Raw genomic sequence first — 14160 nt, 5'->3', positions numbered from 1 at the left:
CTTAATTGTTTAGTTTTTTCAATGAACATATATGAAAGAACGATAATGAAATAATAATGAAAGATATACAAATATACTGTTGAAACAACAACTATTACTACTATAAATGACTATTCATACAACTGTACATCACTATATATATATATAATTATTTACAACTTTTCAGTAATAAGCTTTTATCTGTGGTGTGCAGAGTGATGGGAAGACTGAAAAGTCTTATTACTTATTTTTATCATGCCAATTGTTGAAACAATCTCGATGTGGCAAGAAGCAGAGAGCCACATTACATGCAGAGCAGATGACTTGGGTCTTCTTGTGGCACGCTTTGCATTTCCTTCTAGAAGCACGCTTGGACTCTGCAATGTGCTTTGGTCTGTGGTGTGCAGAGTGATGGGAAGCAGGAGCAGCAAGTGGAGCAGATGTTGGCATCCAGTCAGCAAGCTCAGAAACTAGAGCTTCTCGAAATTCTCTTTGTTTTTTTGCCCTCTTGTTCTGCAGTGCAGCCAGTTGCTGGTGGATTATGAACGAATTTACCACCGCAATGTCCAAAAAGTGGTAGAACAAAGTGTAGTACCACTTTCTAGTTTTCCACAGCACTGTGTAATACCCAATCATCACAGTTTGGTCTCCATTGGCTGAATGAAAAGAAGAACACATCATGACTTCTCTTGTGTCCTTCCATTCCACAAAGAGAAGTTGGTCATCCCTGATCCACCTTATGCTCCCACGGGGTGCAGTTTTTGGCAGCTTGTTGAGGGTGGTTTTAAGAAAACCCACCCTGTTGCATCTAATGGTTCCACAGGCCCAAAAGTTTTTTTGTAAGGAGATCCCTAAAAAGCATTGGGCTAGTGTAGAAATTGTCTACGTATAGCTTATAGCCTGACCCCAAGACTTTTTCATCTACTAGAGCCATCACTGAGTCGTAGCTCAGCCCTTTGTTCTGTTGACTTTGAGCTACGGGGGATTTGCTTTCGTAAATGAAAAAATCCCAGGTTTAGGCATGGCTTGAGTCTGCAAGTACGAAGAGCTTGTACCCTCACTTTGTTGGCTTCTCTTTATGGTTCTGCTTTAGACCAATCCTTGCCTTAGATGCCACCATTCTCTCGTCGATGCTGATGTTCTGGTGTGGGTGAAAGTAGCTCTTGCATCCATCACGAAGCTGATCATATAAGGGCTTTAGTTTGCAGAGGCGATCATAGGCAGGTGTACCTTTTTTCTTCAAGTTCATCAGCTGGACATACATTACAGTTTTCATTGAAGACTTGCTACATCAACCATTAAAAATATATTAATTTTCGATTGTATTCTCAATATTTTGGACAAATACTAGAAAATATATTTAGTTTGACTTAAACTTCAGTTTTTATGCTAATAATCCACTGTAAGTGTGTGTATTGCTTTTTCATAACAAAAGGTCACAACTCCTGGTATAGTTTAGATTTTTTTCGCTATTTTCTCTTGTCACAAATTTATTAATGTTTGTCACTACATAATATTTCCTGCAAAACAGTGGTCAAATATGAATATGATATTTCTTTAATATCCTTTCCTTCCACAGGCAAATCAAGTGTCATGGTTAGTTTTCACCCACCCTCTGCCTCTGCCTCTTCCTCGGCCACGACCACGTCTTGGTCCGTGAGATTGTCCTTGTCCACCACCTCTCCCCACCTCAGTCTTTTCTTCAGTTTTTCCTTCTGTTGTTTTTCAGCGAGAACAGCATGTGTTCTGATCAGGTCTAGACACACTTATTGTGCGTCCAATACTGCTGACAGTTCTAGTCTCAAGCATTGAGAAAGATGTTGCACATGTGAGATCCCTTCTGCATTCCCTCGTTGATCTGGTTCTGGCATTCCACTGTGTCGATTGAACCCCTCGTTTAATCAAGCATACTCTTGCACCATTTTGTCTTCATTCTGCTTGCAGGTGCTTATCTTTGCATTGTCTATCTTTGCAGGGAATGTTTCCCTGATGCAATTACACAGGTCTTGGACGTGTTGTCTGTACACTGTATTTTCGGCATGGGTCCAGTCAACATTGCTTCTTCTCAAGTCTGTTGTTGGGAAATAGGAGAAACTTTGCAACAAACTTGTCACCTGACTTTCTGGGGTCAGGGAGATAAATCATTGCTTCTTTCAGGTCCTTTCGAACTAGTGTTAATTTCGTCAGACGCAGTGCTGACCCGAGCCTCTTGGGGGCCCAAAGCAGAATTTGCCACCACGCAGACTCACCTGTGCTAGAAGATTATTGACACAAATGTCAAGCTATAATGTTATAGCGAATATTATAAACGAATACAGTGAGGTTATGTATTAATACAAAAAAAAAAAAAAAAACGATACTTAAAATACTTAACTCTGTTATTAAAGCTTCTGAATACAAACTGTCTCAAAAAACATATTAAATAAATTATTTGCAAATGTGAATTAAATGTGCAATCTTTTAAATAAAACCAAAGTAGACAAACATTAATATAATCAAAAATAGAATGTTACAAAAAAAAGATACTTAAATAATGAAAGCAAACATAAGAACAGCAAGGGTTCAACAATGACAACTGTACAACAATGACCTCAAAATCGTTCCTAATCGCTATCCTGAGAGCTACCCAAAGATTTGGGTAAAGCTCACACATCTCATTTTGTGAGAGGTATGTAAGAAGCCCAAAGGCAGTCATCATTGTTTGGGGAAGTTCAGGAAGACTCTCTATCTCTACTGCCAGTGCGCTACTATCAATATCAGCCTCCTCTCCACAAGAGAGTTTTTCCCCAAGAAGATCACTTGGTTCCCTCCGGACCTTTTGATCTAGCTACAATTACAATCACAATTGAGCAACAATTGAGCAATTGAGCAGCACTCCAAAGTTCTCTTTAACCTCACTTAGAGACTTAAATCTATCCCTCCAACGACAGAATGCTACAGTCCACTACAGCATTAAAAAATTACACTTCCAGCCTCTTCATTGCATCCACTATCGGCTCATCTGCAGCCTCATAGGCAAAGTGCCTTTTTGAAGAACGCAATCGCTTCTCTTTCAGCACTGCTTCTGTGTTCATCCGCTCACAAATTTCTTTAGCAGATGTCTGTGCATCACAGAAGCCTGTTTTTCGGTACCTGATAAGTTCACCTTTGTTCTTTTTTACAAGGTTAACCGCTACATCAAGCTGCATGTTGGTTGACTGTAGAAGCTTGCTCGTGGTGTTAATTTTAGACAAAATCCCGCCCCAGGACTATTGGCAGCATTAGTTGGACTATATAAAGGGTGTCCCCAGAATGGTAGAATATTGCGTCATCCTCGCGTCATCTGGGTGTTGGCTGCCGGTGCTCGTCTGCTCGGTGTGTGTGCTGTTGTCTGTCGGGAGGGAGGGACGAATTGTGTAGCTGGATCATTCTACATCTACCTCGCTGCTATAGTTCCATGTGGGGAAAAGGAGAACCGATCGCACGCATAACTCAGCGTGCTGTGAGGGATTCGCGCTCTACTGCTTGAGTTTATAGTCACATTGCTGCTGTAGTTCCCAATCGATCGAACCTGTAATACGCCGTGCGATGAAGGGCTGAGTGGCTGCTGCTCGTCTGTTCGGTAGGTCCATCGTATTGTTTATATGCGGGCGGGGGACTGAATTATTTTGCCGGTGGATGACGCGTGAATTCCTCATGTAGTAGGTGAGAGGAGGGTCTGGTTTGCCGGATATGTGAATGAAAGCTCTGCTGTTCGGTATGTAAACCCACTCATTTTTCTATGTCCACCTTACATTGAAAGTGTGGTTTTAATCTTGGTTCTCGTGTGTTTTAGGCCATTGAATTGGGCATTGGATCGCGGCTACGTATCCTCGACACTGCTGTTTTGTTTCTATTTTGTTTTGTTTTGCTTCTATTAGTTATTATTAGTTTTGTTTCTATTTTGTTTTGTTTTGCTTCTATTAGTTATTATTAGTTTTGTTTCTATTTTGTTTTGTTTTGCTTCTATTAGTTATTATTAGTTTTGTTTCTATTTTGTTTTGTTTTGCTTCTATTAGTTATTATTAGTTTTGTTTTTATTTTATTTTTGTTTTGTTTTGCTTCTATTAGTTATCATTAGTTTTGTTTCTATTGTGTTTGGTTTCTGTTTGTTTTCCTTCTGATGGCTGTTTATGCCAACGGCTGCTTACAGCTGTCTTGTTTTTGTTTGTTTTGTTTCCTCCTATGAATTATTTGGCTTGTGTTAAGATTGGGATATAATTTGAGGTATTTGTTTTTTTTTGTGTTCCTTTGCCTAAATATTTTCGGTAGGCAAAGGTACTTCGTTGCTGTGTGCGTGTAGTAGGCGTTGAATGCTTATTTTGGTAAAATGTCCACCATTAATGCTGTGTTTTAGCTGCCGTTATATTTGGTTACTTTTGTCTTTTTTCTTTTTCAGGAGCGGGGGTGATCCAAAAGCAGGCAGGCTGGCCATACTGTGCATGGTGTCAGAAATTCTGTTTCAGTGTGTGGTAGAGGTGTTCTTGTAGCACGTTTCACCAGTGTGAGTGTGCTGTGGAAGTGTTGGACACGGTGTATTTATTGAGGGCTGATTCGAGGCCTACTGCTTAGCCTGCCCAGCTGATGGTGCACCCCAGCTCCATAACGAGAGCCTGTAGGTTCGTGTAGTGAGTGAACTTCCTTGCTCATAGGCAAACCATTGGCCCTGCCATCTAGCATCATGGTTTTGCTACTTCAGGAAGTCTTTTTGGTTTTTAATTATTTGTAATTACATAAAGAATTATATTTTTGTACGTATTCACGTCTCAGTGTCTTGTGATTGTGGGAGGGAGACACAAACTTGTGTGCCCGTTTATGGGTATTTCCTCAAATTCAATGTTGGGGTGGCGTAGTCGTGACTTGTTATAGCTTTATTGTTCCCTCGCAACGCCACATTAACCTATCTCTTCCGCAAGGGAGTTGGCTTCAACAGCCACTACAGGGTCAGTCGCTTTACTTCTCACTTCTAGCAGGGCTTCCCTCACCTTCTCTGACTGGTAGCGCAAAGCTTCAATACTTTTTATCCGGCTTTCCCAGCGTGTCTCACTCCAGGACTTGAGGGTGATGTTAACAAACTTCCGTAAGATGGCCCACCTTTGAGTGGACCCAGCAAACAAATTGTACACCTTCTCCACATTTCCAAAAAAACAAGAAGCATCCGTTGATGCTTTAGCCGCATCTGAAACTGTCAGATTTAGTGTATGAGAACTGCAAGGCACATAAAAAGCTCTTGGATTCTTAACTAATAGCCTAGCCTGCACACCTTTGTTTTCCCCTTCATATTAGCCCCATTGTCATAGGACTGCCTCCGGCAATCCTGAAAAGGGATGTTCAATTCCTCTAGCCTGTTAAGGATTAGATTGGACAAACCCAGGCCAGTGGATTCTGGAGCTATCAGAAATCCTAAAAAGTGCTCTTTTATTTCTGGTGTTTTGCCCAGAGTGACTGTGCGCACCACAACAGACATTTGTTCATGGTGACTAACATCAGGTGTACAGTCTAAAATAATTGAATAATATTTGCAGTCCTTGATTTCTGCCACCATTACCTCAATTATTTTATCACTGACACACTCTATCAGCTCATTCTGGATAGTCTTACCCAGGTACGTGTTGCGCTGCATTTCACTATCAATTCGTCTGATGTGGTCTTTTAACACTGGGTCAAATTTTGCCATCAGTTCTACCTCTTTAAGGAAGTTCCCATTGTTGGCCTGAAGCAAAGTATCGACAGACCCCCTGAGTGCAAGATTCCTCTCTGCCAAAGACTGAATGATACTAATCAAACGAATGAGAACATCTCTCCAACGATTTCTTTCTGCCTCCAAAAGGGCCATTTCTGTTGCATCAATAGTCTTCTGCTTAGAAAGACGGAGGGCAAAGTCTTTCCACTTCACCATATTATTGCAATGATCTTGACTATTCTCATGCTGTTTCAGCAAAGCACCTACATTTACCCAATCATGCTGTCCCTCTGTTGACAGTTTTGTGGACTTTCTTGAGAATAATTTGCAACAGAAGCAGTAAACCACATCTTTTTGCCAGCTTCGCTTGATTTTTTTCCCCATTAACTAACTGTCTGTATGTGTAGTGGTAGTGAAAGCTTCGTCCATCTGATTTCTTGGGGAAGGTAAAGGTGTCACTTATTGGCACTGGCCCTCTTCTTACCAGATCAGTCCTTTCTGAGTCTGACAGGAATGCTGACCATTCAAACTGGGTCAATTGGAGGAGCTGTTGATCTATCTTGATAGCTGGAGCTTGTTGAGGGAGTGGATGGGAAATCTATTGCAGTGGGTGCAGATGTAGAAGGACCTGTAGGGACATTAGATAAAATATATATATAGTAAAGCCAACGCAAAACAAAAACTTTTAGATTAACTGACCTGTCATGCTGGCTGAGGTTGAAACCGATGTATCAGTGAATGCAAGTGCTTGTAACTGCTCCTCGCTTTCAGTCGCTTGTAAATGCTCCTCGCTTTCAGTCGCTTGTAACTCTGCAGTGGATGAACCTGCAATGATAAAAAAATAATAATAATAATAAATACATAAATAAATAAAAAGCTAAATGTGTCATGTCATATTAACAAGCTATGTAACCATTTGCCATCAAGAAAAACCTCACCTGCTGTATCATCAGCTGTGGAGGCTGACACTCGATGAAACATTAGGGGCAGGTAGAATTGGTTGTGCTCCAAAGTACTTCAACAGTGTTCCTGGAAAAAAAAAATAGCATTGCATAAATGCATAGTTGATCGAGCAGAATGAGTTTATTTTTCCATCATTACTTACACAACAAGTCACACCACACCTAACAATTAATATTCTATTGGCAAATGAGGCATAATTGCAGTATGGTAAAACATTAACATGGTGATCTACTGCAGCCTATACATATGAGGATAGCACTGCTACATCAATTGCCACCATATTAATAAAATTGAAGTCTATTTTCATCACAGAAGTCTCCCCACCCAACATGGTTTTGGTATATTTTCTCATAAAGATCAATATCATCGCTCACCAAAGATCTTAAAGCAGAGAGCGCACGTGCTTTGCCTATGAAGCTGGAACATTCACTTCAACACAAACAGCAATGCTAGCTAAGCTTGGTATCGCTGTTTTCTCCAACTTAAACCGATATCTATCAACGTGAAATACACACCTACTACCTAGATAAATGTATATTAATAACATTTCACTGTTGTGGCAGGGATTTAGCTATGATGATGGCTTATAAATATCACGAGTCATGACTAGCTAGCTGCTACCTTAAGTGATGTCAAGTCAAGTCAAGTCACCTTTATTTATATAGCGCTTTTTACAATACAGATTGTATCAAAGCAGCTTCACAGTGATAACATGAAAATAATACAAAAAACAATTTCATCATCGTCCACCTTTAAGGCAGATCTATGATATTGTTGAATATTAAATGTCCCCAACTAAGCAAGCCAGAAGGAAGGCAACAGCGGCAAGGAACCAAAACTCCATCAGTTGACAGAAGGGAGAAAAAAACCTTGGGAGAACCCAGGCTCAGTCGGGGGCCAGTTCTCCTCTGGCCAACGAGCGAACAGTGTATGATTATGATTCAGGAGCATTACAGGTCAGAAGTTCAGAATGAATCAGAGTATTTGTCCAGTTCCGGTTGGTTGATGTCGAAGTGGAGAGGAGGAGAGACTGGTTGACACTTCAGGTCAGCGGCGTCGTCGTGTCCTGGCGCTGGTCCTTCATCAGATCTGGATACGGCCTGGTTCCGGTGGACAGCGGTAAACCTCGGGATAGACAGAGAGACTAATATTAGCGTAGACGCCATCCTTCTTATGATGTACCAAGTACATCAGGATTTACGGGAAGTGTTCCCGGTCCCGGCTGTTCTAAACTATGCAGCCTAACATTGAATTATAGAAGTCTATAATGTGTTATGTGTATGCTAGGCCGAAGAGATGTGTTTTTAGTCTAGATTTGAACTGACAGAGTGTGTCTGCTTCCCGGACAATGTTAGGAAGACTGTTCCAAAGTTTTGGTGCTAAATAGGAAAAGGATCTACCGCCAGCAGTCGATTTTGATATTCTAGGTATTATTAACTGGCCGGAATTTTGAGATCGCAGTAGACGTGAAGGACTATAATGCGTTAAGAGCTCGCTCAAGTACTGCGGAGATAAACCATTTAGTGCTTTGTAAGTGATCAGCAATATTTTAAAATTTATACGATGTTTAATAGGCAGCCAATGCAGTGTTGACAGAACAGGGCTAATATGGTCATACTTCCTGGTTCTAGTAAGAACTCGAGCTGCTGCGTTTTGAACTAGCTGTAGTTTGTTTATTAAGCGTGCAGGGCAACCACCCAGTAGAGCATTACAATAATCTAGCCTTGAGGTCATAAACGCATGAACTAATTGTTCTGCATTATTCATTGAGAGCATATGACGTAATTTAGATATATTTTTAAGATGGAAGAAAGCGGTTTTACAGATACTAGACACATGACTTTCAAATGAAACATTGGTATCAAAGAGCACACCCAGGTTCCTAACCGACGACGAAGACTTAACAGAGCAGCCATCAAGTGTTAGACAGTACTCTAGGTTATTACGTGTGGATGTGAGCACAATTTGTGCTGCTGCTGCACAAAACATACTGTAAATAATCATGCAAACATACCTTATCTCGCTCTTTTTTCTCCTCCTCAGTCCTTTTCTTTTTTCGGCACCAGAGGGTTTATGTCCTTTTTTGTGACATGGCTTAGGCTTATTTATTATCGTGACGTGCAATTGCGCGCACGCATGAATTGTCAATGCACACACGCGAGCCGTGGCAGCCGTCGCGGTGTCTAGTGTATGCGCATGACTCAAACGCTGGCAGACACAGCCACAGTTGTCGACAGAATTTTCTTGTCTTGAATTATTCATATTCATTGAGTGAGACATGGGCCTTGTAGATTTTTCCTTAGGATTTTCTTAAGAAATTGGTCAGCTCCTCCTGAGGCCCTCTGGGACTCAACGTAATTTGGCGGTGATCCTGAAGCTCTTAGAGGTGGCGGTGCACTGGGACAGGAGTCGAGATCGTGGTACACCTTCACTCACTGCAATGTTGCATGGGGACATAGAGAACACTTAGCAGTATCTGTTGTCTTTTGAGCTTTTTCCCTGTATGTTTTCTTTTGCGTTGTTTTGCTTCCTCTAACCACGTTTAATGCTTTTTTGAATATCTGAAATTCACTTTTGTCTTTTTACCTTTCAATTTCTCTTTATGCTTTTCCTTACTTTCTTTAACCTTATTTAACATAGTCACACTGTGTACCCTTTGCCGGAAAACCATAATTTTCTTGCCAATCTAGTACTCCAGCTATTGCTCTATTTTTCTTTTGTTTTCTTTTCATTTACTGGTAAATGGGACTATCCAAGTCATCTGCAGTAGGAAACTTGTGCTTGCCATTTCCAGACCCCATACTTTAACCTGCGTTTTTAACCTTTTAGATTTGTCATTTATGCTTTACAAAGTGGTCGTGATCTCTGTGTTACACCTCTTTCAGTTGTTTAATGGGTATAGAATAAAGCATACATGTTTTTGGATTTGATGTTTTACATGTCTAAATGGTGTTAACTTGTTTTTGTTTCTTTTCACCCTAGACCCGATGGAGCTCAAACAGGAGAGTCAAGAAGTGAATGAAATGGAAGATAAAAATCTTTATGACAAATGTCATGATTTAATGACTGTGGAGAAATCTATTAGTTACTCACAGACTCATAAAACAGGAACTAGTAACCTCCAGATGAGAGGTCACTCTGAAGAGAGCCCTTTGAGCTGCCAACAGTGTGGAAAGAGTTTCAATCGAAAAGAAAGCCTTAAAATCCACTTGAAAATCCACACTGGAGAGAAACCGTTCATATGCCCTCAGTGTGGAAAGAGATTCACACAGAAAAAAACCCTTAATGGCCACTTAAGAGTTCACACCGGAGAGAAGCCTCACACCTGCCAACAGTGTGGGAAGAGCTTCTCACTACAAGGAAATCTTAAAATTCACATGAGAGTTCACACAGGAGAGAAGCCATTCATATGCTCTCAGTGTGAAAAGAGTTTTAAACGGAAGAGAGACCTTAATGCCCACATAAGAAATCACACTGGAGAGAAGCCTTACACCTGCCTACAGTGTGGGAAGAGCTTCACACGAAAAGAAAGTTTTGAGGCTCACATGAGTGTTCACACAGGAGAGAAGCCATTCATATGCCCTCAGTGTGGAAACAGTTTTAAACAGAAAAGAGACCTTAATGTCCACATGAGAAATCACACTGGAGAAAAGCCTTTTACCTGCCTACAGTGTGGGAAGAGCTTCACACGAAAAGAAAGTTTTAAGACTCACATGACAATTCACAAGGGAGAGAAGCTGTTTGTTTGTGATCAGTGTGGAAAGAGTTTCAGATATAAAGAAAGCCTTAATCATCACATGAGGATTCACTCAGAAGGGAACTGTTTTACATGTCATCAGTGCGAAAGGAGTTTCACAGACAGGAATCACCTTGAGAATCATGTAAAAACTCACAACGTAGAGAAGGCTTACATGTGCCATCAGTGTGGAAAGAGTTTAACAAACAAAGCAAACCTTGAGGATCACATAAGAATTCACACTGGAGAGAAGCCATTCACTTGTACTCAGTGTGGAAAGAGCTTCGCGGTTAAAGGAAACCTTAAGATTCACATGAGAGTTCACACCGGAGAGAAGCCTTACAAGTGTCTTCAGTGTGAGAAGAGTTTCACATATCACACAGACCTGAAAAGGCATTTGCAAACTCATTCTGAAAAGAAACTGCTGTTTTCCTCAGTGTGACATATTACGACCCTATGGTTTGTGTTTTGTTATATATCTGTTGTTTTGTGTGTGTCTGTCTAGGAATGTCATTTGATTGGTTCCTGCAGGCTGATTGATGCTATGTCCTGATTGGTGCACAGAACTTTGAAAAGCACGTCATCACTTCCTCTGCAGAGAGATCTTGTGTTTTGAGCAGAGAGAGTTTTTGATTGTATAGTGCAGAGTGTGTGAGGAGAGCTTGAACGATTTAAGAGTATTAGAGTGTGAGTATTGCTTGTTTGTTTGAATTGAATATGGTTTGTATCTGAGGAACTTTTTTGATATATTTGACCATTTGCCTGTTTTTTTAGGCTGATTTTGGATTGCCCTTTCAATTTTGTTGCCTAGTTGTAAATGTATTGTAAATACTGAGTATTTAGAAAGTAAAGAGTCTGACGCCACTTTCGTTTTTTGTAAAGAGGTTTAAAAAGAACGTTTTTTGTTGTTGTTATTTTGGCCCAGTCAGCTCCTGAATCAAGAGTCCCAAATTAAGACTATAAATAATCATTGTTCCTAGTTATAGAAAAAGTATATCTGTTTGAAATCAAGGCTACTTTCACACCGCCGCTGAATGTGGGCTTCATCTGACTGTCTGCCTTCATTACCATTTTTATTTGTATTATCTTTTATTCATATACTTTTCCTTGAGGCTTTTTAGTATCTTTACCTGCGTATTAAATCCAGTGCCCACACCTGACGAACTTCTTTGCTACAGTTTCAAATATTAAGTGGCTGTGGTAGACAGCCTTTAATTTTGATTATGTTGAGGCGTTGCTCTGTTATATATGTTAGCTTTATTGCAATGCTTTTAAGGGGTGTTTTGAATGTGTTGTAATATGGGGACATTTCTGATAACAGCTCCAGTTGGGGAATAAACACCAAAAACTGGGGTTGTCCCCGGAAAACGTCCATGTCAAAGTTTTATGTTTTTAAGATGATTTGAGGACTTAAAGGATTAGTTCACTTTTTAAAAAACTTTTGCTGATAATTTACTCACCCCCATGTCATCCAAGATGTCCATGTCTTTCTTTCTTCAGTCGAAAAGAAATTAAGGTTTTTGATGAACACATTCTAGGATTTTTCTCCATGTAATGTATTGGGTACCAAACGGTTCAAGGTCAAAATGACAGTTTTAGTGCAGCTTCAAATGGCTTTAAACGACACCAGACGATGCATAAGGGTCTTCTCTTGCGAAACGATCGCTCATTTCAAAAATAAATAAAAAAGTTTAAGTTTTATAAGCACAAATGCTCGCCTTGCTCTGTTGTGTGATGCACGTTTGTAACGCAATTACGCAATTACGTGCAAAAGGTCACGGTTGACGTAGCCGGAAGTAACGGTACAGAGTCAGTGTTTACCAATGTGAGGAAGGAGGAACATATACACATATTCAAATGTCTTTTTGTCAGTTTTTAAAATGCCCATTTCGTGTGCGTATCCTGGGTGTATTAATATTATAAAGGCTAAAATAACTTTTTCGTCAGGACAGAAATTTGTAACTTTTCATAGATTTCCTATACACAATCCTGAGCGATTGAAACTGTGTCTGCTCGCGCTGCACTTGGATATCAACACACCTGCACATGCTATAATAAGTAATAGAGTGTGCAGTGATCACTTTTTCAGCGATGATTTCAAACCCTCCCAGCAAGGAGATCGCCGTTATCTGAAAATCTCGGCTGTGCCCAGTACGTTTTTACAGCAAACGGAGGTAACTGTTATGCTTTTTTTTTTTTTTTTACTATATTAGATGTATTGACGTGTTTTTCTCGTCAATGTGTTTCATAACGTGTGAATGTTTATCACTAATATCTTCCTATTATTATAGACGTGTTAAAATGTTGTTGTTGTTTTTTTTTTGTTTACTCCTAAGAATCCGTCTAGTGGAAATCTAGAGTCCCTAGCAAAAGACAATAGCGCTGAGCTGGAGGTCCAGGAAACAGGAGAGTTTTTGGCTAATGTTCCACACTCAACACCAGTAAATCGTCCGACATCGTTGTTTTACCTTTTAATTACTTTTTTTGTTAACGGCGTTTGACTTAGTTTGCGCGTTCAACTTGTAAACACTGACTCTGTACCGTTACTTCCGGCTACGTCAACCGTGACCTTTTGAACGTAATTGCGTATTACGTGACGTTACAAACGTGCATCACACAACAGAGCAAGGCGAGCATTTGTGCTTATAAAACTTAAACTTTTTTATTTATTTTTGAAATGAGCGATCGTTTCGCAAGATAAGACCCTTATGCATCGTCTGGTGTCGTTTAAAGCCATTTGAAGCTGCACTAAAACTGTCATTTTGACCTTGAACCGTTTGGTACCCAATACATTACATTGCATGGAGAAAAATCCTAGAATGTGTTCATCAAAAACCTTAATTTCTTTTCGACTGAAGAAAGAAAGACATGGACATCTTGGATGACATGGGGGTGAGTAAATTATCAGCAAAAGTTTTTTAAAAAGTGAACTAATCCTTTAAGCATATTGAAAAGTGACATGCTCATGGTTTCTTCTGCCTTCACATTTAATGTGGACAAACTCATTGATTTGCAGTCTGATGCACCAAGTCAGTGCCACTGCTGAAATTGTATTTTTCTCTCAAGGACGAATAATTTACACACATATACAGTGTGAGAAGATGTTGGTACTGTTTGTTTCGGCATATACAGTGGCAAAAATTAGTATGTCAAGCCTTTTGAAATGGTTAGTTTTCAAAATGAATTAATCTAAAATTAAAATTAAATGTCATCTGAACTCCATATAGTCACAATGGCCCTCATTTATGAAAAGTGCGTACACCAAATTTCCAGCGTACACCCAAAACCACGGTGACTTTGCGATTTATCAATATGGACGTTGGCGTACGGCACGCTCAAATCCTACGCCAGCTCAGGAGGTGGTGTACATGTACGCACGGTTTGAGTTAGTGCTGAAATGCGCAGAAAAACAATTCCTAACACCACAAAACGCATTGACAAACTAAAGATATGATATATTATGACCCACTGTAAAAAAAACAACAACATAGAAATTATAAACTTCAGTGTTTATTTTTGTGAGTTAAGCCCGGCAGGTGCGCACGGAGTGGGTTCAGGAATGACAGGCTCTCAATGACCAAAACATAATTCAGACTGACAAAATAATTAAAATGACATTCTTCTTCTTTTAAATAATAATACAAATAATAATAACTAAGACATTCTTCTTCTAAATATCAATAAGCGTCATTAATAATCAAAATCATAATACTAATAAGAAGAATATTACAAATTGTCATGCCATTATTCACATCATCATCACTATTGTACACCCCATTAC

The 14160-nt window shown here is 39.8% G+C and overlaps 1 protein-coding gene across 2 annotated transcripts in view; it reads left to right on the top strand.

Moving 5' to 3' along the window:
* LOC307004156 (uncharacterized protein) overlaps positions 1 to 11751 on the top strand; it is a 149430-nt gene extending 137679 nt beyond the window's left edge. The window contains exons 3-4 of one of the 2 annotated variants that reach the window (XR_013798925.1): positions 9626 to 11298; positions 11392 to 11751. Coding sequence is in view for 1 of the 2 variants with exons in the window: in XM_079623140.1 (XP_079479266.1) it covers positions 9626 to 10821 (1196 nt within the window). In the remaining variant the exon portion in view is untranslated. Of the gene's footprint in view, positions 1 to 9625; positions 11299 to 11391 lie in introns of those variants that run through there. The other variant, XM_079623140.1, reaches the window with a different exon arrangement.
* The last annotated feature ends 2409 nt before the right edge of the window (positions 11752 to 14160 follow it).

The sequence above is a fragment of the Phoxinus phoxinus genome, assembly GCF_949152265.1.
Source record: "Phoxinus phoxinus genome assembly, chromosome: 9".
Taxonomy (NCBI): Eukaryota; Metazoa; Chordata; class Actinopteri; order Cypriniformes; family Leuciscidae; genus Phoxinus; species Phoxinus phoxinus.
This window is presented reverse-complemented; position numbering and strand designations above follow the sequence as displayed.